A 26,725-nucleotide genomic window follows, 5' to 3' on the forward strand; every position below is an offset into this window, starting at 1 on the left:
ACCGCTCTGAAGATTTTAACACCCTAACACTCCTCAGAGCCAACTTACTTTGTCACTTGCCGAGCAAGGGACTTACAGGACCCCACTGGGAAGCACACAAAATGAAGCCTGACTTCTGTGGTAAAGATTTGTTAGTGTCTTAAGGGTTTAGCGACTGATTCTTTTAACTTGACAGATATTTGGCTCCACTAGCATCTCTTAGTGCAAACATCTAGAGATGTTAACTGACCAGCTGAATAACACGGGAACAATTTCCCCTGATGATCTACTTTGAATGTTTGTCACTACTGCTGTTTATAAGTTTTACCAGCAGTAAAAGCAAGGTGCTGAATATTTCACAGAGTATCTCAGCAGAACATACCTAAGAGATGTACCTAAATTGGTGCATCACTGCCTATGCAAATAGTGCATAACTTATTTCCACAAGGAGACAGAGTAGGCAACTCCATCTGGGTTAATGTCGCCAGGTGCCTTTAAAATCAGTAGAGGAGAGTAAGTGTTTCTAGGGGACAATTAATCTACCTTTATTTTAGGTGGATTTAGGTGGACCTGGATTAAGTGAACTTCATCTTTGACTGTGACACATTGTCTTTAAAGAGAATCCAGATCACCAGATCCGATATGCTAGCTACAAGGTGTACGTCTACATTTCACTGTTGAGTAACAACAGCTGAAGGGACCAAGTCACGTTTCTGCATTTGTTAAAACTTCTTGTTATACTTACCTACTCCCGCACTGTTGAAAATGCTCGGAAGAACAAGCATGATGTGGTTGGGCCAATACTTCTTATATATGGCCATTTCATATTCCTTGACAACTAAAACATGCAAATGACTGGCTCCATCCATTGCATGATACAAATTGAAAAGTCCATGTTCATGACGACCAGTGGTGGGAGTAAAAGTGGGGCTTTTTATGTAATCTTCACTCTGTAAATAAAAAGAAGTGTGAGTTTCTGTATTAAGCTGCAGGATGTTTAAACAAAAAGAACCAGGTGCTTCAGGAGAATAAATCAGATTCACTGACACTGGACAAACCGATACATTTGAAATCAGTTTAATACGAAAATAAGCAAATTTTGTAAAAGCTAGGAAAAAGAAAACTCTATCACTTAGCTTATCCAACTGGTGAGAGAGTGATGGACTGGATAGGACTGCTAACCTTGACTTGCCAAGTGCACAGGGACCTTGAGCCTAGACCTGGAAAAGGATTTAGGTCCATATGACATAAGATGGGAAGAAACACTTTACGCCAAAACTGCAGTACTACCTTTTCTGACTGGCTGTCACCCAATATTGAATGCATTGAAGCTCACTTGGTGCTTCAACGTTTGATAGTACAGCTTCTGAAAACCCTGTTTCTACAGGCATCCAGGACTGTTCCAGTCTGGCCAGCTCATGTTAGCTTGGTTCCTACTAAGGTCATTAAGGACCCTGAATGAAAGTTTGCCTTTTTACCAAGACTCTCCAAAGCCCTCGTAATTAAACACTCCACATTTAAAACTGCCAAAGCACAAAATAGTGGATTTGATGCCAGTGGAGTTCACAAAAGGGAACTGACATGGAACAATAAAAATATTATATAATGGTTTCATAATCTAGGTTTATATCCCACAGCACTTTTCAAGCTTGCAGCAAGATTGCAGGCACCATTTTGGAGAAAGTGAACAGAAAGAGAAGCAAAGGAAGAATAAAGCCGCAAAGCCTCAAAGCAGGTGAGTGGCAGAAGGAGGAAGAGAATCTGCAAGGACCCAGTGCAAGTGATGACTGTGTAGCCAAGCACTAGTTTACAGGGTGAGGAAGAGCAGGAGGTTTCATCCTCGCATTGCACAGTTGCTGCTGTGTTTCTTCCTGGGTTCTCCCATTTCAAACTCGAACTGGACATAAAAGCTTGAACTGGAGGGTGGTATTGATTGATTATTGTTTATTGGAAATAGTTTATTTTTTCCAGCATAGAAGTGCTACCACTTGCTACTGTTCCACATATCGCTTCAATTCTCCAAGCAGTGTGGCCTGAGCAAGGCACAGCTTCATCTTAGACATGGATATTAGGAGTCACTGCAAAGGCCAGCATCAGAGTCTGCATAGCCTGTCAGATGGATGACCTTATAAAGTGTTTTCTACAAGCGTGCCATGTAATTCTTTGGACAGCCTTGAAGCCATGACAAAGATTCTTTGAAAGCCTTATTTCTATATGAAAGCAACTGAGCATATATGCAGAATAAGACAGGATAATCCACTGCCTTCCTCTACAGTAAAAAATTGCTTCCTCTTAGTCACTGTATGATAAACAAAACCATGTCTCTGAGGCTCATTGCTGAAACCATTCTCACTTTAACATCTTAAACCCATAACCAAAGGCCTTTTGCCCTAGATAAGAGTGCTTTTACCAAAGGATCAACCTTGATAACGAGCAAAAGAAACAGCTTATTGGTGCCTTGACAGTTTTGCTTCATGTCTTCCTTTCTGGGATAAAATACAAGCTTAGTATCAGGACGTCTTCATTATCTCTTGACAGCAGGACCAGAAGTGTAAAGAATCCTAAATCAACAAATTTTAAAATTGGTAGTGTCTATCTCCATATGGCCATAAATATAATTATCCATCTACCTTATCTGTGACTAGTGGTAGCCTCATGCTTTCCAATTGTCTTCCTGGTTGGCTAAAGACAAAATGATGCTCCTTTGACTTCGGAATGATAAAATGCAGCTGGATCTCTTCTCCCAGCATAGAATAGGAAAAGGCAAATGCATGCAGTGTGGACTCATAAAGCTGAGGATGGGAAAAAATAGGATAATTCCAGTGGTTAGAGTCAAACTACAAGGTCTCAGTGTAGTTAATACACTTTTATAACATTGCCAAACAACTACAATCACTTACTGTACTGCATTAGATTTTACCCCATGATTCACTAAGTTAAGCGATACCCCCTTGACTAGAGCATACACTAAAAAAAAATATAAATTAAACTGTTCCCTCTTTTGAAACCACTGTTTCAACTTTGTCTTGCAGATGGTACCAATAATTACAGGCCACTCTTGGCTTTAAGACACACTGACACATAAAAACCAGTATTTGCATTGCTAATACCTTGTTCCTCACATTCTAACAGACAGGAAAATGGAGGGTTACTCTGAGTAATAACAGTCTGTATTGTATGCCACATATAGACTACTCCATGCTGGACTACTCTTATAGCACCTTTTGCAGTTACTTGGGTGAAAATGTAAGCAAGTTCCCATCGGAAAAGTTTGCTGGGAAAGTAGTTTTAACAGCTAGTATGCATGTAGAATGCAGATTACAGCGCTGAATAAGATAGTGTAAATGAGGCAAGGATCAGTCCTCTGACATCCCCAAACCTGCAGTCTGGTCAAGACAGGCAAACCTCAAGAAATAACAAAATCTGCAAATCAGCTGTTTTTAACATATACATACAACTTGTAAACCAATTCAGATACAGTGAACATATAAAAAAACATGTTTGAGTTGTGTCTGCTTCAGTTTCTGATCCGCAGAATAATATCTGGAAATCTTTACCTGGTACCTGGGATTGAAACCCATATACTGATGACACTGTTCACAGTGATGGTAGGTGTTATATGCTGCATACTTGGATAATCTCATCCTAGTTGTTTGACGGTGTGTATACATATCCTCCTGTCTCCTGCTCATTGATCTGTCTATTAAAAAAAGAAACAACTGAAACGTAACATATATTCAAGACCAGAATGTGCTGCCTTGTGACAAACTGTTTCTGTCACTATAATTAGCTCTAGGAACAATGGCAGGATTAAACGTATGCAAAACAAAATGTGAATTAATTCTGAGCATAGTATGTTTTATAAATTGTTATGTACAACAAATGGGACTACAAAGAAGTATCTGTAAATTCATGATTATGATAATTCTGTACAGATTTCACACAAGGCTGAGGTGTAAGCAAAGCCGGATTATGAAAATTATTATTGTTGCTGTTGTTATTATGGGTTGAATGCTTGCAAAAGTAATAAATAGTAAAAAAGAGTAATGACAGACATTTACCGTCCTGTGGACATCACAGTTGATTATGTGAAATGAACTTGGCAAATTTATGGACATCACAGTAGATTATGTGAAATGAACTTGGCAAATTTAGTGATGTTGCTTTTTAGCAAATATCTACATTTATAAAAAGGGAGACTGAAGGAAGATGAGATGTAATTTCTGCTGAAAAGGACTTCTGTTATGTCATCTGGCCAAACCTTTCACTCAGATTTTCAGCATCAGGTCAGGTTGTTCAAGGTTGTTTCTCATCCTGTCAAGATTTAAAAATCACTGAATGGAGTTTCCACAGTCTCTCTCAGCAACCTGTTCCATGGTTTGACCCCTTTTATTCTGGAAATATTTTTCATACTATCTAATTGTAATTTCCCATGTTGCAACTTGTGTCTGTTGTCTCTTGTCCTTATGCTGTGTACGTATAATAGTTTGCGTCTATAAGTTCCCATTAGGAAGTTGAAGACAGCAGTCAGATGCCCCTGCTAAACTTCTCTAGACCAAGCAAACCCAATTCTCTTCAATTTTCTGTATAAGCATGTGCTTCAGGCCTCTATCCATCTTGGCGGCTACCCACTAGACTCACTTCTGTATGTCAATGTTTTTCTTGTACTTGGAAGCCAACAACTTGACAGAATACTCCAGATGTGGTAGAATAATCACCTCACTTGACTTGCTTGCTAGATTTTTAGTAAGTCAGTCCAATAAGCCATGATGACTCATGTTCGATTTGTTGTCTACCAGGATCATCAGGTCACCTTCCTCAAAACTGCTATCTATACAGCTGGCCCCAAGTTTGTACAGCTGCAAAGAGTTATTCCATCCCAAGTGCAAGATCTTGCATTTACCTTTGTTGAACCATTTGAAGTTCCTGTCAACCCATTTCTCCAGCCTGTCAAGGTCCTTCTGAATGGCAGTGCTACCTTCCTGCATACTGACTGCTCCCCTAGTTTGGTATCATCCATGAACTTGCTGACGTTGCATTCTGTCCCTTTGACCAGGTTATTAATGGCAACCTTAAACAGCATTTGCCTCACTGTCAGTCTCTGAGTATTGCCATGCATACCCAGCTGGCAGTCAGATTTTGATCACATTTTGAGTTTAGTGGTCCAGCCAATTTCCCACCCACTTTACAATCCTCCTATCCAAACCATCTCTCTCCAATTTTGGCTGTATGGATATTATAGAAGACAGTAACAAAAACCTCGCTGAAGTCAAGATAAAACCACTGCTCTTCCTTTGTCTGTAGTGCCAGTCATCTCATCATAAAATGCAATCATGTTTACCAATCACTATTTGCCTATGATAGATCCATTCTAGCTGCTCCCAATCACTTTCCTATTCTTCATGGGTCTGGATATGGCTTATAGGAGAGTTTGTTCCATAACATTTTTGAGGACTGAGGGCAGACTGACTAGGCTGTAATTGCTTCGATCCTCCTTCTGTCCTGTAAAGGATGGACAAAGCATTTTCCTTCTTCCAACCATCAGGAACCTCCAGCAGTTGTTGTTACCTTCTACAAATGACAGACAGCAGCCTCACAATGATGTTGGCCGCCTCCCTCAGCACGCTTGGATACATCCTACCTTGTCCCATGGGCTTGGGTATGTCCTGCTGGCTAATCCAGAGGACTAATTCACACCTCAGTACACCAGGAATCTAGATCTGGACATACGCATCTCACGCTTTCCAAGCCTAAACCAAAACCTAAAAAATAAACCTAGAAACACTTTTAAGTACATAAATAACTTCACCCACATCAGTTACTTCATTGCTACAGAGCAGGACAACGCTACTACATAAAAACATTAGAATACACAAACATACTATGGAATCAGAGCTTTTTAAATGAAGGACTACCTGTATAATATTCCATAAAACGTTTATAAGGCTCACACTTTGGTGCTTCATCTAGCAAACTTCAAATCTTTTTTCACTGTTACTTAGTCAAGTGCAATTCTGATAATTTCACTCTGTTTAAAAGTTTAAAGGGATTCTCACATTAAAAACAAATAGATACATATTTGTGTACCGATCAATATTTTTTAAATTCTAACCTTCACTGTTTATAGTCTGAAGCTTTGAACAAATCAGACTTGCATCTTCATATTTTGGGTCATGGATAGTGTAGTCAAAAGGCGTCTTCTTAAACGTCTCCAAATCTGGCCACATATCTCCAGGCTGATGGTAGTATTGATCAGATTCTTCTCTTATGTCTATGATATTATTGAAAAATAAGAATCCATGCAATTACAATTTTAAAGCGCCTTTTAATGCTATAGATGGTTTTGCTATGCCTATTATTTCTGCATCATTTTTTCTTTCATCATTCTGAGGAAGCAATATTATGCATCAAGAAGTGCACCTTTGAACAAATGTACCTTATACCTCAATGCAATTCTGGCTTTAAAATCTTTGTTATTTAAGACCTCTGTAATCTTACTGGAGCATTGGTAGGATGATGATGAAAACAATGTCAAGGGTCTGCTAATTCTGATTTGCCTGCATCCAGGCATTTGGAGTCTTTCCACTGACTACCACATTCGTGAACTCAATTGAAGAAAGAGATGTTATTCTCACAGAGGAAAAGAAGCCCTCTTAAAGCTTCAGAAATTGTGGTATTAAGTACAGAGCAGAGTTAAAGTCAAATGCCCCTTCTAGTGCTAAGACCAGAGTAATCAAAGATAATTCACCCTAGAGTAAGAGAAAATTAGTAACTAGTATTGGTATAACGTGCAGTGAAATCATGCCTTTTTCCGAAACAGGTTAACTGGCATAAAACCCCAAATGTACACAAGTCCTTACGAAATACTTTTCTACCTTTGTCAAGAGGATGAAAGATCTGACAAGAGTAAAATGGACAGTAGTGAGGAGCTCGGTTTGGTGGTCAGCTGTAAGCTGCTGTAAAGAGCCGTAACTCCATGTCTATGAGCATAGACTAAATGATTATTTACAACAGGCAAGACCCTGTCTTTTGGCACCCAAAGTATCTATGAAACTCCAGTGGAATTAGTCAGATGGTGAAATTATTTTCATGCCCTGACTGTGAGTTACCTCTAAAATCCTGCCTAAAATACAAAGGACCGCTTACAGAAACCTCTCCCTTAGCGGACTGGTCACCTTTCCCACAGGTTTTGCCATAAACCTTGGGGGCGAGCTGCCTGTTTCTCCAGCATAGCTCAGTGGGGAGGAAAACTCCTGTTTACTGCCTCAAAAAGCCTTCAGAGACAAGAGCCAAGGCACAGTCCCACAGTGAAATGACTGAACGGCTTCCAGCCAGGGTCTGATGGATCCAGCTATCAGGAGGTAGCACCTGCCTGAGACTCTCCCCCGCTGGCTGTGGACATGCTTTTACTGCAGAATTAGACTTATCCCATCAAATATCTCCCTTATTTTTCTATGTAATCCAGCCCTTAATTACTGAGGCCGAGTGTCAGGAATATATCTGGAAACACAGGGGAATAATACACTGTAACTAAAGGAAGTTTGGACTAAACTTAGCTATTAGAGAGCAGGAACTGTTTTCCTCCCTCATGCAGTCTTATGTACTTAGAAAATATGACATTGCGCCTCATGGTATAAATCTGCCAGAATTCCACTGATTCTTTTTATATACTTTACCACAAAAGATCATTCCAATTCTAAACTCAAAAACAATGGCTGGATACCATTTAATATAGATAAATGCTGTTGATTACTTCCAAAGAAAAACAGAGGTATGTGGTTTTCTTACTGAGAGGAAGATTAGAAGAGTAAAGTCTAAATCATGAGTAAAATGATAAAACATTCTTAAGTATCAGTTGAAGATCACACAAAAATCTTCTTAAAATATTTCAATAATGTAAATTAATTGCAAAGGTGAACAGCATAAAATATACAGACAACTAGTTTTCAATTTAACTTAACAATTTTCTACTGTGTCCAGAAGTGAATATTTTTATACCAAGAACTTACTAATGTTGATTTCTTCCTCATCATAAACATCCACTTCTGTCAATCTAATCAGCATTCGGGACAAAATACTGAGGAACTGCAGGTAGGCACCTGTTTTCCCTATCTGTAAATATATAAATTAGAAAATAAAAAAGTAAATTTTCATTCATATTGGCCTCTTCCAACCTAGACAATTCTATGATTCTGTGATTTTTCAATGTGCTGCTTTTCCACATATCTGGAAATTGCAGCTGCAGAGAAACCAAATATTAATATTCAGCACTTGCATATCCCTGTATTTGTATATTCTTTGGCATAAATGAAATGCTAATTGCTCAACAGTTTTGTTCTCTTTATGCAGGAGCCTGGTTTGGAAAATGCATTTTATATCACAGGTCTAATTACAGGCCCACAGATGAGAATTTTCTCTCCTGGTGTTATAGTTTCTACATAGGCAATGAACTTCTAAAAATCCATGCAACCTCATAAAATGTTCCAAAAAAAACCCCTCAAACTACAAGATAACTAAAGAATAACCTCAACCCTTTCATATTTGCATAATTTACCAGTACGCTGACTGCTATGGAAGTACACTGACTATCCTGAAGAACGAAGTCGCATGCATCTATAGCAGAACTTGTGCAGGCCACCTCTGCTCCTGGGGGACATAGGGTATGTAAGAATGTGTTGTTCCACCTCTTGGGCTGAAAATATACTATATCCCTTCCACAGTTTTCAAATTACCTTTTAAAAGTCCATTTAAAAATTATCTCAAGATTATAGCTTTTTAAAGCTCTCCTTTCTTTTTTACTCCACCAACACACTATATACATTTTCTCTTCGTTGTGCCAAATACTGTTGCTGCCCTTTTATAGTTTTTGAGCTGAAAGGTATATAAGCTACAGCCAATGATTTACTCAATAGATTGTTCTGTGTCTTCCACATGAAGTTTGATGACGATAACATCAAGTAAATAATGCCATATCTAAGCAGACAGCTTTACAATCCATTACACTTGAACGGGAAGCAGTATGCGATAGGTTTCAAAGAGAAAAAAGAGACAGCAAGCTCATGTCACTCTCAGGAGAGAATCAACACACTTTGATTTTGTATGTGTGTGTAGTTCAGTCTCAGAATGGCACTGACGTCCAGCTGACAACTTAAGACTAACGTCACACCCGTACAGAGTGAAGTTAACACGCAGATCAGTTATGACACATTGTCCTGCTGCAACTGTCTGATTTCACAGAGTGGCGTCAGATTTTGGGCTAAGTCTATACTACTACTACTGAATTGAAAACCCAGCTTCACTGCCATTACTGCTAGGACATGTCAGAAGCATAGGGGGTTGAATTACTAAATGTAGTATTAAATTTACTGTTTTCCATATATGTCAAGCGAAATTTTCCTTTTCTCTCAACATTTGAGAAAGGGAGGCTTTGAAGCTGAAGCAAGAGTAGGTAAACATTTGTTTTGGTCAAAGTTCAGTGTCTGTTGTTCAGAGTGCATTTTAAACAGTGGCGTGCCGAGGGTGGGAAAGGGTACTGCTGTGCCTGTTGAGGGCCAAAGGAACCCTTCAGATACACAAGGTAGACTATACAGTAGCACACAACTCTGTGTTTTCCAGAAGTAACACAGAAAAAAAGTTACTTTGAATAGAAGAAATGATAGCATGAACCTTAGTTAGCCCACTGACCAGATGTTTCTGACTTCCAGTCTGTTTTTTTATGTAAAATCCACTGAGACTAATGAGAATCTTTCTGCTGACCTTGGAACAATGTTCTAAACTTGGTTGCAACGGCTATTTATTGGTAAGCTAAAAAAAAGCATCATATTTTCCCACACCTGAGACAAACCTGATGATACTTTGTTCTAGAAGAAAATACTTTCACTGTTTTCTCCCGAGTCTGAAATTGCCTTTACATGCCCTTTATGAACATATTTTATAAAATGCCTCGGATCATAATTTCATTAAACACAGGCTGGCCTGACAGATTAACCGTTCCCTAATTTCAAACAAATGAGAGATCATTTGCCCAAAGTACACAACCTGTTCCCTTGACACCAGGTATCTATGTGAAAAACTAATTCCTCATCTGTTTGAAGTATATTCTTAGAATTGTGAACAGAAAAACAGGCTGAAAACCTTACTTTTTGGTTTTGGTAACCATTTAAAACTTACTTTATAAAAATAATGTATTTTCTTTCTTTGGCAGACCCGACTTCACCAATGGTTTTCAACAATGTATCTGGGAGTGACTAGGCTACTCCTACGTCCTCAGATGAAAGGTATCAGCTGTCAATTGACTCCAGTATACACAAAGCTATAGGGTCATGAGTCAAAAATCTTATAAACCACAGGACTACAAGTGCCAGTCCCTAACCACTGAACTAAAACATACGTACTTATGATATTCCATGCAACCCATCTTACCCAATCTCAGTATCTGTCACATAAAAAGTGTCCAATACGGTACTGTGAGCTTTATGAACTGTTAGATATTAGCCACACTGTATGTAAAATGCTGGTGGGAACTTGCAGGAATCTCTCCACGTTTTCAGAATGTTTCTCTGCCAGGAGAGAGATCAGGCTACGCACATAGCGACATTCATATTTGGACTCCATTCACTTGCACATTTGCCTGCATTTGCTGCTGAAGAAATGAATTGGTGAAGCAGAGACCATCTTTCCCAGGTAATTTTGAGAAGAAGACTTCAAAAAGAAAATGAGAAAAGAATGAATTCTCATTTACAATCAATGTTTACTCCAGAAGGGAAGAACCTTGAACAACTGAATTTGTAGCATGCCCAGATAGGTAAATGCACCTTTAAAGTTATTTGTATCGATTTCTATGTGTACCATCTCTAGGCAAAATGGAACCAACCACACAGAGTGTCTTTGTTTGTTTGAAAATACTTAATAGCTGTCAATAAACAGAGCTTCCACATCTCTCCAAAGAGTCCTTGCCCCATCTGTCACTACTCCTCTTTTTGATAGTTTGGGCATCGTAGGTAGCTGCAAGCAGGGTCTATACAACATCAAAGCATGAAGACCCATATTTGCCCATCCTCCATCTCCCAACTGTAACAAAATAGAAGAACTGCAAAGAAATTTTACACTGGATACATGATTTGGCTGTAGCTTTACATGTCTTTAGAGAAGCCGAGTACAATGCCATGTTGATCCCAGTTAGTGACTTCAGACTCAAGCATGATATAATATATTAACAATGACGATGACTGGTAAGGAAGTACTCTGAGCGAAGTGTTTTTCTCCATATTCTGTCTTTGCTCTGCATGCAAAAGCTGCAACCAGATTAAAAGTATAAAGGAACCTGGAACGGGGCTGCATTTTTATGATGACTGAAACAAAATATACGAGAGGTGCTTCTACTACAGACAGGTCTACTTCCCAGAAAGAGGTTTCTCAAATATGTGGCAGTGCCCAGTGCCTTAACAGAGGAGGCACTTGGGGACTAATATTCCCAAACAATGGAAGTATTACTCTAATTTGTTTGTATCTACCTGAATGTGGAAGACAGAAGTCTGAGGAATCCGACTTGGAAGAAGAAAATCCCAGAAGACTAAGAAGTAAAAATCTCAAATCTTGTGAAAACTTATGATAACTAAGGAATTTGGGGCCTGCAAAGATTTAGTATGTGGGTTTCTGTTTTTATCCTTAGTGCAAGGATGATGATTTGGCCCATAAAAAGCTAAGAATATGTTTACCCTAGAGTTCTTCATTCACAAAGAGTGTAGCTGTAGCTGAGCAAGAGGAAGGAATGTGAATTCAAATTCATCTTGCAGAAAATTCAAGAGTTATGAAGGTCTAGTTTTTGTGTCAAAGACATACGCTATCTAAGAGGAATGGAAAGCTCTCCAAAGAGTTTGACCACTGAACTGTGCTTGCCATAGATATTAAGGACAAGCTGAAAACAAACTGTTTGTCCAAGAATCTGAGAGAGAAATATTCCACTCAGAGAAGTTACGTGTGTGCCTCCATGCTTATTCATGGAAGTGACATTCAAAAGTGCTGCTGCAGCGGGTCTAACAGTAATGAGTTCCCTTTTTTTAATTGTTCCAGACACTGGACACCAGGACCACTAGAAGTAATTTATTATTCTTACATGTTGCTATAAAGTGTCATCTGATTTCAATCTTCACATTAGGAGAAATATGGCAAAAGAGGAAATAATTCCATAAGGCTTTTCTATTTTAATTTCCAGGTGAAAACCACACCATGGCAGTGGTTTTCAAACTGTGGTCTGTGAACCAATGGTGATTCATAGAAAACATGCTGATGGTCCACAGACAGCTGGTAAAGTGGTGCTGGCTCTTCTCTTTGTTTCCACTTGCTACATTCTTCTAAAACACAGCTAACAAAAGAGATAATATTTCTCTAATATTTTTCTTACATAAGCTGAATGGTACATAAGCCCATTGTAATAAGATTTTAACAGGAATAGAGGAAAACCAAATAACATGGGCAGCAGTTTTCTTCCTTGGAAAGTGTCTTAAATCATGCTTGCTTCATTCCCTGGATGTGGTGGTGCCACAGGACTGAGCCGTGCTCATGAGCAGCTTCCACGCTTCAGAAAAATGCTGGTTCTAAGTTGTAATATACAGTTAAAAACAAAGTTACAAAACCTTGATTTGCAGTTTGGGGAGCTTTAAGATGAATGTTTCTACAAGAAATATTTTAGTGAGTTTAGGCTTCCTTACAGGCATTTTCTTGGGGGCACTGGGGAAAAGATTTCTACCGTAGATACGATACATGCTGTTCATGGTTGTGCATATTTATTCATACTCGCTAACCAATGGCCTAACTTGGGTGATGTGAGCTAATTACAGATAGATACAGAAGAAATCTGTCCTATAGCTATCTAGTTTTTCCTGCATTTCCTAAAGCCTCCTGTAAAAATAATGCATGATTGCCTTCTAATGTTCATAATTGTCCTTGTAAAAATGCATCGAGTCTTCTAGCGGAACATTTTGATCAGTCCAGAGTGTAAAAAGTCTCTGTGAGAGAAGGGTGAGTGTATTTTATTACTAATTACCCTGACAGTGAGAAGTATAATTGTGGTTCACTAACGTGCCTAGTTTTCTTCCTGTGTTGATTTCATGCTTTTCATTTTAACCAACAAATTGCTTCCTGATTCGAATTTTAGTAAAGTCATTGCTGCCTGATAAAGAAAACAACTACATCCTAATTTTTGAAGACAGTACTCTGGCAGTCTTATACTTTGGCTGAGATGTTATTAACACAGATGCTGCCTAATAAATGTTTTTATTTCTGCCTGTATCTCTTCATGCATTAAGTGTTAAGTCCATATACAATGTTAATATTATCAAACACACAAGTCATTAAAACCTATTTCAAGAAGCAAAATTCTTTCTTCCCAAAAAGAGAAGAGTAATTATAATTTCTGAATATTTTATTGTGACTATTCCCTGGGAGAAACACTGTATTGTTATACCTTAAACCAATAAACAATCAACATGCTTTTACAGCTCTTTGTTTAGTTTACAGGAGTTTTTAGTACTTTGGGAGGTTAAAATAATTAAGGAAGCAAAGCTGCCGTCTTTTTCCACATACTGAAATGAACATATATCCCTAAATTTTGATACTTACGAAGAAGAAAAGATACTCCTTATTTGATGGCTGTGAATTTGTTCACAGGTATACTATTCAGAAAGAATTGAGGAATATAAAAGGAATAAACATGTGAAGAGTGCCCTTTAGGACACACTTTAGATCCATCTGTATAACCCAATGCAAGACTAGGAAAAAAACCTGCACTGTGGAGACAGCTGGAGAAGAGATGGAGTTCCAAGTACAAGAAGTGATATCAGGGCTGAAATTCAGTGCTGTAGAGGGTCAACAGGAGTTCTATTCAATATTTGAAAAAATACGGTTTGATAGTGAAAAGTGGTGCATATCATACCCTGGCACGGAGCTAATGAATAAATATGCTGTCTGTTTAATTACAACTCGTTAAATAGCAAGTACCAAGTGTGTGGAGGATCAAAACCCTCTCACAGGTGTGTAATACGCTTTCAGAAGTCACTGAATGACTCTTCTGAGAATCACAGATTTACATTTGTGACCCATAAACAAATGAATACCAAAGAAATGTTTTCTTATTGGCTAATCTGGATATTAAGGGTGGCTTTGGAAATAGTATCTTTGTGGGATTTGATGTCTATGCATATAAAATTCTAACAAAAATTGTCGCAGCCTGGGTTTTTCATTGAGATGGAAATTAACAGTATCTCTCTTCCAGAATGTATTCGTTTTTATGCTGCACCTGAGTATGAAATTCAGTTTCTTGATAACATCGTACCTCAATCTTTGATCAAATTTAGATCAAAGGAATGGACAGTGAAAAACTGCTCATCAGGGTAGCAAACATGGACAATTTAGATCAAAGGAACGGACAGTGAAAAACTGCTCATCAGGGTACTTTCTGGAACCTTTATGAATTCCAGTAACATTTGAAATCCCAATATGAAAAGCACATTTATGCTCTTTTTACTCTACTGTACCATAAATTAGGTTGTACAATGGAATACAATCATGTAACAAATAGCAGAATGCAGTTTCCTTTTGCAGTGGAAGGGCATAGAAGAGTGGATCATGTGGCAAGTTAAATCAGTAACTAGATTAATTCTTTTGGTTGATGTTATAATAACTGGAAACATGGGTCTTTGTCTTGGTCTGGATTTATCCTTTTTGACTTCTAAGGTTCACAGGGCATAGATATGCTCTCGGCAGGCATGGCGTCTCTTTCTATCTTGTTGCTTCATGATTCAGCAGAACACAAGAGGCACAATATTACCTATATGTACCTATATGTACATGTGCATATATTGCCTACATGTTACATGTATGTGCATTGAACATGTGCATTGAACTAGGAAATACGTTGCTCAGAGATAAGTGCTAAACGTTCTTAGAGAATCTAGAGAAGGAACTTCTTAGGATTATACCCATTTCCATATATCTTTTCAAAGTAATTTAAAAACTCTTGGGTCAGCTACTCATCTTGTAAATACAGCTCTGCTAATGTTGAATTGGCCTTCTTGCATGTGTTATTTACAACAACTTCTATTTCTATCTGCTGTGTGGAGGAAAGAGACAAAAACTTAATTACATACTCCCAACTGTCTTCAGATTGATCATAAGAAAGTGGTTTTGTAAAGATCTTTGATCTTTATTCAATATGTAAATGCATATTCAACTTTAACAAACTGAAATTATACATGAAATGTATCTCTTGAGCAAACTCTCTTTTAAAACATTTTAATGGAGAGAGACTGACAGAAAATGAACATTGCTGCAACTTCATTCTCTTTGAACTCAGGCTAACAGTAAAGAAAGGAAGATTATTATTAGAAGGGATTAGGAAATAAAATATAAGCAACTTACTCTCCATCAAGAAAAAACCCTTTAAGTATGAATAATAATAACTGTTCTATTTTTTCTGAGAGTATGATAAAATTAAACAAAATAAATCAATGATAATACCTTGTTCTTATTACACACCTGTGGTGGCCCACTCAGCAGCAGCCTCCTTGGGTGAAAGGTGTCCATTCGGCCCTCATTTCTATTGTTGTAGTCCATATGGATTGGCTTGGGAACCGTCCATTGGCGGTAGTATAGAGACTGCTCCGTGCAAGTCATCATCTTACTCATAAGAGGGCGAAAAGAACTTGCCCACATAACAGAATGATAAGGCAAGAGGGAAGATGATTTGGGAAGTCCACTGCTGTCCGTAGAAGTAATAATGTCATAAACCAGTTTGGGCAGGAAAACTATGGGAGGCTGTTTTGATGCTTTGGTCATGGAGCATTGAGAGGTCTGTAGGATGAAGGAGTTATGAGTAGGTGCAGAGGAGAAGGAAGAGGAGGAGAAAGGTGAGGAGGATGACGAGGTGATGGAAATTTGGGCACTTTTTATGTTTTGTTTCATATCCGTCTGTTCAGTTGCTGGTGGTAAGTGTTTGCTGATTGTTGTTTGTGCCCCCTTGTCTACTTTTTGCTTCTGCCTTTCATAGATACTTGTAGTTTCTTCAGTGCTGTTGCTTAGGACTTGGTGAGGGGATTTTGCTGTATCCCCTGCTGCTATTAAAGGAGGAGATGACTCGCTGCAGAATGCTGTAACTGAAAGAAAATTTGTATTTCAACACAGTGCAACTATCTCTGCTAGTCAATGCCATAGTTAAACAAAACAAAACAAAAAAATCATTTAGATAGAGTATCCATCAAACATTGCAATCCCACTCCTGTTCTTGCTTTCACCTTTCTTGTACAGGAAGTCATAATGGGATGAGTTTGGGAGTACTCATCTCAAGCAGAAAGTGGCTTTTGAAGTATTGAAGCACATAGGAAAGATGTCAGTGATTGTCTTGTCCTCTGCTTCCCTCATCCTTTCCTCGCTTAAGGTGTTCATCAGATACTTTCATCACTCAAGACAAATACAAAATTACTGAAACCCTCATTTAAAAGAGTGTAAGAAAATAAGCATTCACAGGCTATTAACCCATCAGACTACAGAAATGTTTACACCGACGGATGTCTAGGAACAGTCCTCAGCTCTGAGTCAGATCTGATCTAACACTCACAAGTCTGCATCACTGCAGCATTTAGTCTGATCTAATTAAACCTGGCTCTCACGTCTCAGGTGCTGTATAATGCATTCACACAGCTTTTGGCCAGCTCAGAGCACATACCGAATTCATGAATGTTGGCCTTGAATATGTCATGTAGATATACCCCACAGCTAATTGCGTATTTTCTGAAAGTGGTATATTTTTACTTCATATATTCTAACTGTTAAGATGTCTTGAAAATTTAAGGCCTCATTTTAAGTTCTATGAATTCTAAAGAGGAGATGCAAATACTTCACTGCCTTCAGAGTAGATTGAGAACTGGTTAAGGAATCAGTCTCCACATGGTAATAGGAAATTCTGTCTCAAGCTGAACACAGATAAAAACAGCTTTTCCCTCATGGTGAAAAAAACAGTTTTGGTACTCACAACAACTCCACATTTTGAACTAATAAAAGTCTGTAGTTTCTCTTGGTCTCTAGAAATAGTAAGATATACGCTAGCTGCATGTTAATCTAAAGTAGCCAGTAAAGGACATTAGTGATAATTAAAAATACTACTGGCAGTATGAATGGTTTCGAGTAAAACCACAGTGACAGCCCTCAAAATACCAGTATTCAAGAGCACAGAAAAAAAAAGGAAAGGAAAAAACATTTCTTTAACCATAGGCAAATTGAGTCCACAGAGCCACAGGCAGGCCACATGGACACTGTGGAACTGGTGAGCAGCTCAACTTTAAAGAAGAAAAAAACATTTGGAAAATTAAAGTGTTGATGTGATGAAGCTTATCCAAATGTTTTCAAGATATTTTTTTTTTCCTTTTGTAACCATCACTGTGCCTGTAGAAAATAAGTGATGGGCCAAATATGCATGTCTCCCTGTTGAAAGCTACAATTAGATCAAAAAGAATTTACTGTTACAGACAGAAGTCAACATGTTTTAAAAAGCTGCATGAGATTGCAATTCCTATGGTACAATTTATATTTCCCACTTTTATTAAACTGTCCTTTTAATATTATCTGCATAAAAAGCATGCAAAGAAATTTGTCAGATAAAAGAGCTGGAGTAGTTCTCAACACTACCTCATACTTTCTACATCAGTTTGCAGATTAAAAAGGAACCAAAGATATAAAAAATTGACCACCTCCAAAACACCTTTCAAACAGTGCAAAATTAATGAATGAACATTTCAGAGCAAAAACAAAAAGGTAAAAATACCAGTGAGAGCAAGTATACTTTTTCTCCTAAAGATTTTCAAAAGATTTTTTAAAAATGTGAAGCATGTTTTCTTTTTCATACATTTTCATAGCTTCAGTGAACAGTCAGCCATCACAGCACTAACTGAGGATTCATACCTCAGTGGCACATACTATAGAAGTGCCTGGTTTAGGCACTCTACCCTATGATTATTTTTCAAGCAAGAAATGATCTTATTTCTTATATTTCAGAAATCTGATGCTTGTTCTTTTTAACGTTATCTTTAGTGATCCCATTGCAATAGGCCTTACCAAAACCTTAGTGATTAATGCCTTTTATTATTTCTCTAATAAGCTGAATAAAAGGTCTCTTTTATGTCCTAAGTGTAACTTAATAGAGATGATCTTAAGGTCTTACTGGAAGCTTTTGAAGAGAGAGATGAAGATGCAGAGCCATGGGAACGAGACCTTTCTCTTTTCATAGGACTTCTCTTTTCTGAAGTAGAACCTGTTTCAGAAATGGTAAGAGGGGAAAACAAAACCAAAATATAATTTAAGTTAGCGTGGGAGAAGGCACAGCTACATTGTCAAAGTAGGGAGAAGCACACAGGAGTTTGTTTTGGTTTTGTCCTCATTCTGACACTGTTTTCAGTGTGGAGAGTATCTGTTCCCACCACACAATATTGGATCAGCCTATGGTCTAATCTAACTATGCTGAGCTGCAATAGCTTCACAAAATCAATGCTGCAGCCAGGAGCTGGTAATTTCTAGGTGTCTCAACCATGTTTTCTCTTTCTACCCATGTCTTACTTTCCCCACTAATCCAGTGTCAGGGAAACCAACAGGCAATGAGCTCTATTTTGTCAGTATGTTATGAAATTACCTCCTACCCCATACATTACAGCTTATGGCCAGATTACATCTCAGCTTTTGGTGATGAAAATCCGTTTTTGGGTGGCCACCAAGGATATTCACTTGAGGTTCCTGGCTTAAGCTTCTGAGTTAAAATGCTTGTTTCTGTACAGATTTACCATGATAAACAGAGTCATAAGCACTGCCAGCAGAAAACTTAGACTGTAATTTTATCTCAGATGTTCTGAATTGGACTTTAGAAGAGCATACTGTACTTCATGGGGCAGGAAAGTAGCCTCACAATGTCGATGCCTAACAACTTAGCTGCCCGTTTGACTCAGATCACATACAGTCTCGGCGTACTTTAACTAAAGGAACAGAAGCACTCATCACATCTACAGTAGGTCTCTATTGTAGACAGTCCGAGTATGACCTCAGGTATTTTATTTCTCTATGAAAAGTACATATTTGATTAAAGCAAATATTTTTGTTCTGTTTGTTCTGTTATCCTTATTATCAATGAGTTAGAACTAAATAAGTGAACAGTAAGTAGCTCTTTTCTTCCTCATAGTATAGAAAAGGAAATAAAGGCGAGCAGTTTCAGATTTAACTAACCTATGGGGATAAAAATCCCTTGTTCTCCACAGTTGCAAGGCACAATAGACAATTAAAAAAAATGTAAATAACTTCACGATACCTGATGATGCACATTAACTGTCACTCAAAAAAACCCCACCAACAGTTCCTGGGTAATTTGTTTCCACATTTATGTGTTCTTAATTGCTCTCTAAAGAATTTATAAACTTATCAACTCTACACTGTCAATTTGAATTCATGGACATTTTCAAGGAGTACTCAGAAGTTACTATGTTTAGATATATTTTCTAGCCATACTATTTGTATTCCACTGCTTCTCAGATGGCAAAGCGCATGCTTCCCTGCCGTGGGGAGGGCAGCCCAGCCCAGCCCTCTGAACAGTGAGCATCACTGATGTACCCACTTGAGCTCCACTTTGAGGCTGCCAGAACATACAGGGCAAAGAATGGAGGGAGGGAGAGGAGAGAAGGGAGCGAAAAAACAGAGAGAGAGAACAGATGCAGCAGGACTGCAAGAGATTACAATGCAGCAGCAGCAGCAGTCCCTGGGCAGGGAGGGTGAGAAAACACAGGTTCAATGAGATGAAGCAAAACCGAGGAGCAGAGCTCTCCCAGTAAGGCTAACTCCGGAAACTCTCACTAAGTAGGTATCCATACAATCCTGCTTTTTCTAATACAACTCAATCATTTCACAGCTTCTTTTATTATCACGACTAATAATACCTTCTGTCGCTATTTCTTCATCTTCATTATCAGTGCTGCTTAGTTTCTCTGGGTCACTTTCTAACACATCATTCACAACTGCTTTCTCTGTGTGAATTTCTGAGCTCACAAAGTATGCTGCCAAACCAAGTTCTTGCTCCAAGGTTGTCCTTACCAAAGAAGATGAATTTATTAAACGTAGGTCACAGTATCTCAGTGATCTGGAGAGAAACAAGAGGGGTTAGTACGAAAACTCACTGTAATCTACTCCCTTATTTCTTTTACAAGCACAGGGGATTTTTTTCATGATCCGCTTAAACCATGGATGAGATAGAACACAGTATATCTTTTGTGCTTAATAAGTTTACCACTGTGGTGCATACACTTTTTTTTCTTAATCCCATTATGCAGCTTAATCAAGTGCATGCAACATTAGCATCAGCATAAGAAAAAGAGTAATCATTTGGGTTCTAAGCCTAACACTCAGAATGGGGTTCAGTTGAACACACAAAAGCATTCAGTGCCCCAGGGCATCGTGCCCGGCTTCCAGCTGCCATTCCAGAAGGCATTGATCTCTCCACCATCCTGTAGCGCATAGGCCAGCATCATGCAGGTGTCTCAGCTACCCTAAGGTAGCTCAAGTAGCTATACTTTTTTTTTTGCATACCCTTATTGTCTCCTCTAAAGTGGGACAACTCTCATAACATTTCCTCAGCTACTTATACCTTGCTATAAACAGGAGGTTATTATGTATAATGTTTCGTATTTATGACATAAAAACTGCCAAAAAATGGAAAAGAAACATCTTGACTCTTATTTTCCCACAAGTAATTACACAGTTAACCTTTAGCCATTTCATAAGCAATGGATAAAAAACTGCCACTAAGAAAATACTGGATCTTCTTACCGTGGCAAAGACTCCCCTTGTGGATCCATACCACTAAATATCAATATACAAGGCAAACCTTCCAATTCCAAATAGGTCTGTGGCCTCCAATCTACATCTTCAATTTTCTGCCAGACCTGTATAAGGTAAGAAACACTGTTGGGCATATCTACATGGCACAAATAAAAACACAGAAACATATACATTTATCATCCATTATATGACTCAATTTGTACAGTGGATGGATGTCCCACCAAGGGAAGCCGCAGAGCAGAGCCATTTTCTACACAGGTAGATTGCACAGTTTCTAGAGCGTTACAGGTAACAATCTGCCTGCTGTAAGTCTGAGGAGACTGGGAGAGTACGTTCCGGTTTGAAAAGCCTCCCAGCTTCCCAGCTGCATAGCACTGAGGCCAGGGCACAGACAGGTAGAGTGGATATGGTACAACAGACAGTAAAGCTGAATAGGAGCTGTGTAGGAGAGTCTTCTCTACAGAGGGTTGCTTCTTGTGGCAGATAATGTCTGAGTCCAAGAAAGAAAATGAACTAGGGATGAGCCTTTTTTCACCTTAGAGGAATAGGGGAAAGCTGGAAGTGTTCAACACACACATACTGCTGTCCTCACTTGCTACCCTCTGAAGTCTCCTGCTCTCCGCCAAAGCTATCAGTTTTCCTGATAACTTCATGAGAAGTTTGATAACTAGAACTATTGTTTGACTATTTAACATCAGGCTATAATGCTTTGCTGCTTTACTCACACCAGTCAGTCCTTTTTGCTGTAAGAATGATCTACAGAAAAAGTACACAGTAGGACCAACAGTGTGACAACTCAGCCTCTGACATTCGTACATGTACCACCATTATGCATGTCAGAGAAGATAACCAGGATATGGTTCAGAACTAATACTGATTTTTCACATGAAGTTATGCTTAATTTATAGCAGAGTGAGATCAGCATTAGGCCCTGGATCTCCAATGACTTGATCTAGCATGTATTGAATCAGACACAGTACAGGGTGTACCATGTATATATTACACCATCCTAGAATGTAAACACATTTTTGCTTTGGTGATCAGATGATGGTAATTTTATGAAAGCAAAGCAGTATCAGAGGCTTTTTCTAAACAGATGACCCACGACTCTGGATCTAAAGGATATAAATTAATCCATAAACCAACACATGGTCCAGAAAACACCAAGTCATGAGCTGTGAATACTGCAGTGCTCTGGGATCCATAATTAACATCACTGATTTGGTGCCTTCCTGCCACCTGCTGGTGACAAGAATAATATAACTCACAACTGGTCATTGATAAATCTTTTTGCAGTAGCATGATGTTGTGAGAAAAGTCTGCTAAAACTGTGGCAATTTTATTTAGCTTTTTTTCCTTATTGCTCATGGTCACTGTAGATAAAAGCAGTTAACTGTTTGGGAGCGTTGCTGCTGGAAGCCAAGTTCTAGCCACATTAGTTAATACACCCCTGAGTATTAACCAGAGGTAGGACAGTAGAGGTGTCACAGACAGTATGTCTAAAACATAAAAGTCATGCTCCTTATGGTAGTTTTTATTTTTACTAGTAAGACCCGCACTTCAGCTCATGACCATAACTCTCACCAGTAAAATCTCCCCACCCACCCATCTAATGAAGCTTCCCAATACATGTTGTTCTGCAAGTTACCTTCAGTTGCTCCACAAAGCGCTTCCCTATTGTGATTCCAGAATTAGGATTTCCCAAGATTATTTCAAAGTTATCTTCAAGGGCTAGTCTTTCCCTTACGTTATACAGACGTTCATATGCCACTGCAGCCAGCGGAGTACAGGGAATTCTCAACACTACCATGAGACCATGACCACTAGGACATTGCCTTGAAGAGTTTATTAGGTTTTGAGTGATTTCCAGAGTTTCAACTGAGGTGTAATTCTTCATCTGAGAAAGACCACACACTGCCATCATAGCTGCAGAGTAGTGTTGTATGAGGACAAAAGTCCTTATCACTGCACTGTGTAATCTGGGGAACCTGAAATAAATGATGAATTAAACAGTGAAGTATTAAAGGCTACAGTGAAAAGCTAATTTTTACAAAATATAGTAAACTCAGCATCTTCTCCTGTAAAGAATCCTTCATATCTATTATACAACAGAATCTCACCAATTGCAGTTGGATAGGCTTTGCAAGGCATGATTTCACAGTCAGAACTGATGTCTCTCCATTTCTTAGTAAAGATTTACTAAGCACATAGTCCAGTAAGGCTACACCACTTTAAGTTACCAAGACTTTACTGCTGTTACAAAAGTTACCACAGAATATTTGCTAAGGCATTCAGTAATATCATCAATCAAAATTATATTCTTTTATCAATGAGAATAGTATTCTTCATTATGTGTTACTCTTAAGGGGTGGGAGTCAGGGTGGGGTGTTTCTCCTACTGAAGCCCTGAACCAACTTACTCATGTTTCCAAGAGGACTGAATATGTAGGCAGCATCCAACGAGCACTCCAAGTTCCCAAGCCCAGGTACACCCTGTCTCAATCCCCAGTCTACGGAAGGGAGAGATGCGGATATGCAATAGTTTCCTGTGCTCTGGTTTTCACAGAAGTAAAATCCAACTGCACAGTAAAAAGAGGAACTGTGGTTCGCTCAGAGAAGTGCCTGATACGTGTGATCAGAGCTCCAAAGCACCCTCTAGCAAGCCCCAGCAGTTAAGCTTGGATGTGCTCAGTCTCCCAGTTGGCAATACAAATTCACAAGATTTTACTTGTCCTGTCTCATTCTTCTTATAGATCCCAAAGAGATCATTCACAGCTGCATGTATGCACATAATCTGTCACTATTCTTTTGCAGTGATTCTAGACTTGCTCCACAGGGACCAAGGAAAACTGATGATGTATTTTCAAGCTCTGATGATGCTCTGAAGTTTTTATTGCTGATTTAAGCGTACAAATCACAGTGATATGTCTACTTCTCTTTGTGGTTCAAGTGCAATATACACAAATTCTACACATCAAAATCAGTGAGGGTCAGCAAGTGATAATATTGGACAAAAGTAATAACACATTTGAAATTACATGATGATTCAATGTTAGATTATTATAATATATCAGTAGCTACTGGTCACAACAAGAACACACTCTAAATTGGGCTAAACGGTGTGAATGTTCATAGTAAGAGGCAGCCTAGACTGATTAGATTACATGCCAAATATATACCAAAAAAAAGATGGAAGGAAAAAATAAGAAAGAGTGGAACACCCTTGCATACACAGCTGATTTGTGGGACAGTGAAGAAAAAAAAAAAAAAAAAAAAAAAACAGGCTTGTGCTTGTAGCTAGTAATTCAAGTCACTAGAATGCACCTCCTAAATTTCCTGTGTTAAATAAAGAAGAGTACTGTACCTTTTTCCCAAAGCCATGACCATTGCTTCAAAAGAGCTGTCATACCGAAGCAGTGGAATACTATGTCCAGAGAGGGTAGACTCAATGAATTCTGACAGTCCAAAGTATTTCTTGTTTTCGTGGTATAAATCTACACCCTAAAGCAAATGAAGCAATATAAATATAAAGGTACAGTTTATCTATTATTAATTTACAATTTATTAACCATTGGTATCTGATATATTTGCAATCATTCTCCAATGAGCATATATCTTCTCAGACATATTAAAACAAGGAGAGAAAGAAAGAGAATCAATTTTTTTGAGAACAGAAGTTTGACCCAATTTTTCCTTGTTTCTTTCTCTTTCTCTCTCCCCACATATACATAGACACAGACAGAACAGCTATGTATGGAATAAATATGCACACATATGAAGAAAACCCATGTATATGCATATATTTATGCACCAATGCACTAGAGACAGATTTTCAGATGGTTTCCATTTATGTAGCTCAAAGATTTTTAGCAGAGCTACTACCATTTATAGAAGATACAAAAGGAATAAAGGAAAAAAGTAAGGAATGACAGGATAAGCAGAGGGAAAAAGAACTTGCCACAGACTGACCAAGAAAAAGATGCCATGCAAACTTCATTCTTGTTTACAAAAATCATGGGGCCTCCACAGTTTTGCCAAGTACATAAATGTAAAATGACTTATGAAAAGCTCACAAAAGCACCTCAAAGCATCCATCTTACATTGCTGTATGAAGAAGGCCAGTGGATCTCATTGTAAGGGCTGATATGCGTATGCTGTGTCTGCAGCGCATAGGGGAAGGAAGTCACATGGAGGGTCACAATATTTGGTGCCTCTTTCACCTCCCTGCAGTTCAACAGTTTATCAACGAGTCCTGTAGACAGTTCTGTTTGAGGATAAAGGCTGTGCACAGCACTGCAAAAAAAGAAACGCAAAACTCTCCGAAGTGATCAGCACAAGGGAACATTTGTGTCAGTGGAACAGCTTTAACCTGGATGTGAAATCAAAGTTAAACATGTACAAGGAACTTAAGATTCTGCCTTGTTTTTGTTGCATAGAAGGATGGGAAAAGGAAAGCAAATTATTTCAATGCAGCTGAAAATTTCTGTAAGTCTGATAAGCTCTATAGCTAACAAATTACCAGTCCCTTACAGCTACCAGTATATGAGAGATAAAGGGTGAAAGGAAGCTGATGTTTTGGCAGTTACAAATAGATGCATAGTCCTGTCATAACTTTGGCCAGATTGTTAGTGCAGCCCTTAAGAAAATATAATTCTTACCTACAAAAATCAAGATAGAAAATGTCAGACAGTAAGTCAGTATGCAAGAAAAACAGAGGGAAACCACCTGTGATAGAGCTATTATGAAAAGGAAAAATAGTTATTGTTAGGGCAAATACCAGTATCATGGAACACCTACAGTCAATTCCTTGCTCCAGTGTAAAACTTCAGTCCAAATTCACGCTATTTAATTTTTGGCATTTACCTGCAGTGACTAAGTTACAAGCCCAATCACTGCAAGCCCCTTCTATTGCCAGCAGAGAGAGATAAGTGACTCCAGAAACTGGGTTTGTCCACCCATGATCTAAGTCAGCCCTCGGAGATGCCCGTGTCTCTGTTGTGACTATGTGGGCAATCCCAGACAACTACAATCCTGTTTTAGGCACCTCATTTAACTGACTTCAGTTAGGTGGCATGAATCCTGCTGTGCAGAACAGTCAATTTTTTGCCACTTACATATCTTTATTAGATAAGAGAAAAAAATATCAGAGTTAAGCGGTAATACAGGTACTTCCCTACCACTCAAGGATGTTACATGAATAAACGCCTTGAAGACTGTGGCAGCTGTAATAGGCCAAGTAAGTTCCTAAGATATAGAGGAGTTGAACAGGAAGGCCTCACAAGTGAAAATAAAGTTCTGGTGAAAATCATCATTCTTAACCAGTATGAAAGACAAGCCCTTTCCATTTCATTCACAAGTAAGATTCCATAGTTTTTGGTTTCAGAAACACTACTGTGCTCCCGAAGTTGGAATACGTTGGTGTTTCTGGAAATCAGTATGTCCTCCAAGCTCCCCAGTGCCTCAGGAGCCAGAAACCAACTTCCCAGCAGGCAGATTGTTGAGGAGCGAAAGAAACAGGGCTCTGTGAGGGAAGCAATGATTTTTGCAAGTGAGCTGATGAGGAACTCTGTAAACATCAGATAGAAACCTCTCTGCTTCCTGAGAAGGGTACCTAACATTACTATGTATCCACACAAGCTCTCAATTATTACATATCAGTGATTCTGGATGGAAAAAAAAAACATTGTACTGGAAAATTTCCAATCAGTTAAAAAATAAGCAGCAGTGTCGGCTCACTAGTTGTCTACTCACTGTGGAGGGGTTCTGCATGTTTTACAGCCCAGAGGACACTGACAGAGGATAATGAGCTCTGTGTGCTTTCACAGGAAGCTTTCCTTTGAACAAATGACAACCAGCCAAAAAAACAGTAGCTGTGGCTGAAAGAA

The 26,725-nt window shown here is 38.6% G+C and overlaps 1 protein-coding gene across 3 annotated transcripts in view; it reads right to left on the reverse strand.

Moving 5' to 3' along the window:
- Positions 1-26,725, reverse strand: part of GREB1 (growth regulation by estrogen in breast cancer 1) — a 58,907-nt gene that overhangs the window by 8,030 nt on the left and 24,152 nt on the right. For 2 of the 3 annotated variants that reach the window (XM_009889766.1, XM_009889763.1), the window contains exons 15-26: positions 24,941-25,133; positions 24,205-24,341; positions 22,490-22,829; positions 20,830-20,945; positions 19,937-20,143; positions 18,164-18,288; positions 15,514-16,124; positions 7,989-8,091; positions 6,092-6,250; positions 3,537-3,679; positions 2,610-2,771; positions 725-929 (exon numbers count right to left, since the gene is read on the reverse strand). In XM_009889766.1, the coding sequence (XP_009888068.1) occupies positions 725-929; positions 2,610-2,771; positions 3,537-3,679; positions 6,092-6,250; positions 7,989-8,091; positions 15,514-16,124; positions 18,164-18,288; positions 19,937-20,143; positions 20,830-20,945; positions 22,490-22,829; positions 24,205-24,341; positions 24,941-25,133 (2,501 nt within the window). Of the gene's footprint in view, positions 1-724; positions 930-2,609; positions 2,772-3,536; positions 3,680-6,091; positions 6,251-7,988; positions 8,092-15,513; positions 16,131-18,163; positions 18,289-19,936; positions 20,144-20,829; positions 20,946-22,489; positions 22,830-24,204; positions 24,342-24,940; positions 25,134-26,725 lie in introns of all 3 variants that reach the window. The other variant, XM_009889764.1, reaches the window with a different exon arrangement.

This window comes from Charadrius vociferus, unplaced genomic scaffold, assembly GCF_000708025.1.
Source record: "Charadrius vociferus isolate BGI_N301 unplaced genomic scaffold, ASM70802v2 scaffold267, whole genome shotgun sequence".
NCBI lineage: Eukaryota > Metazoa > Chordata > Aves > Charadriiformes > Charadriidae > Charadrius > Charadrius vociferus.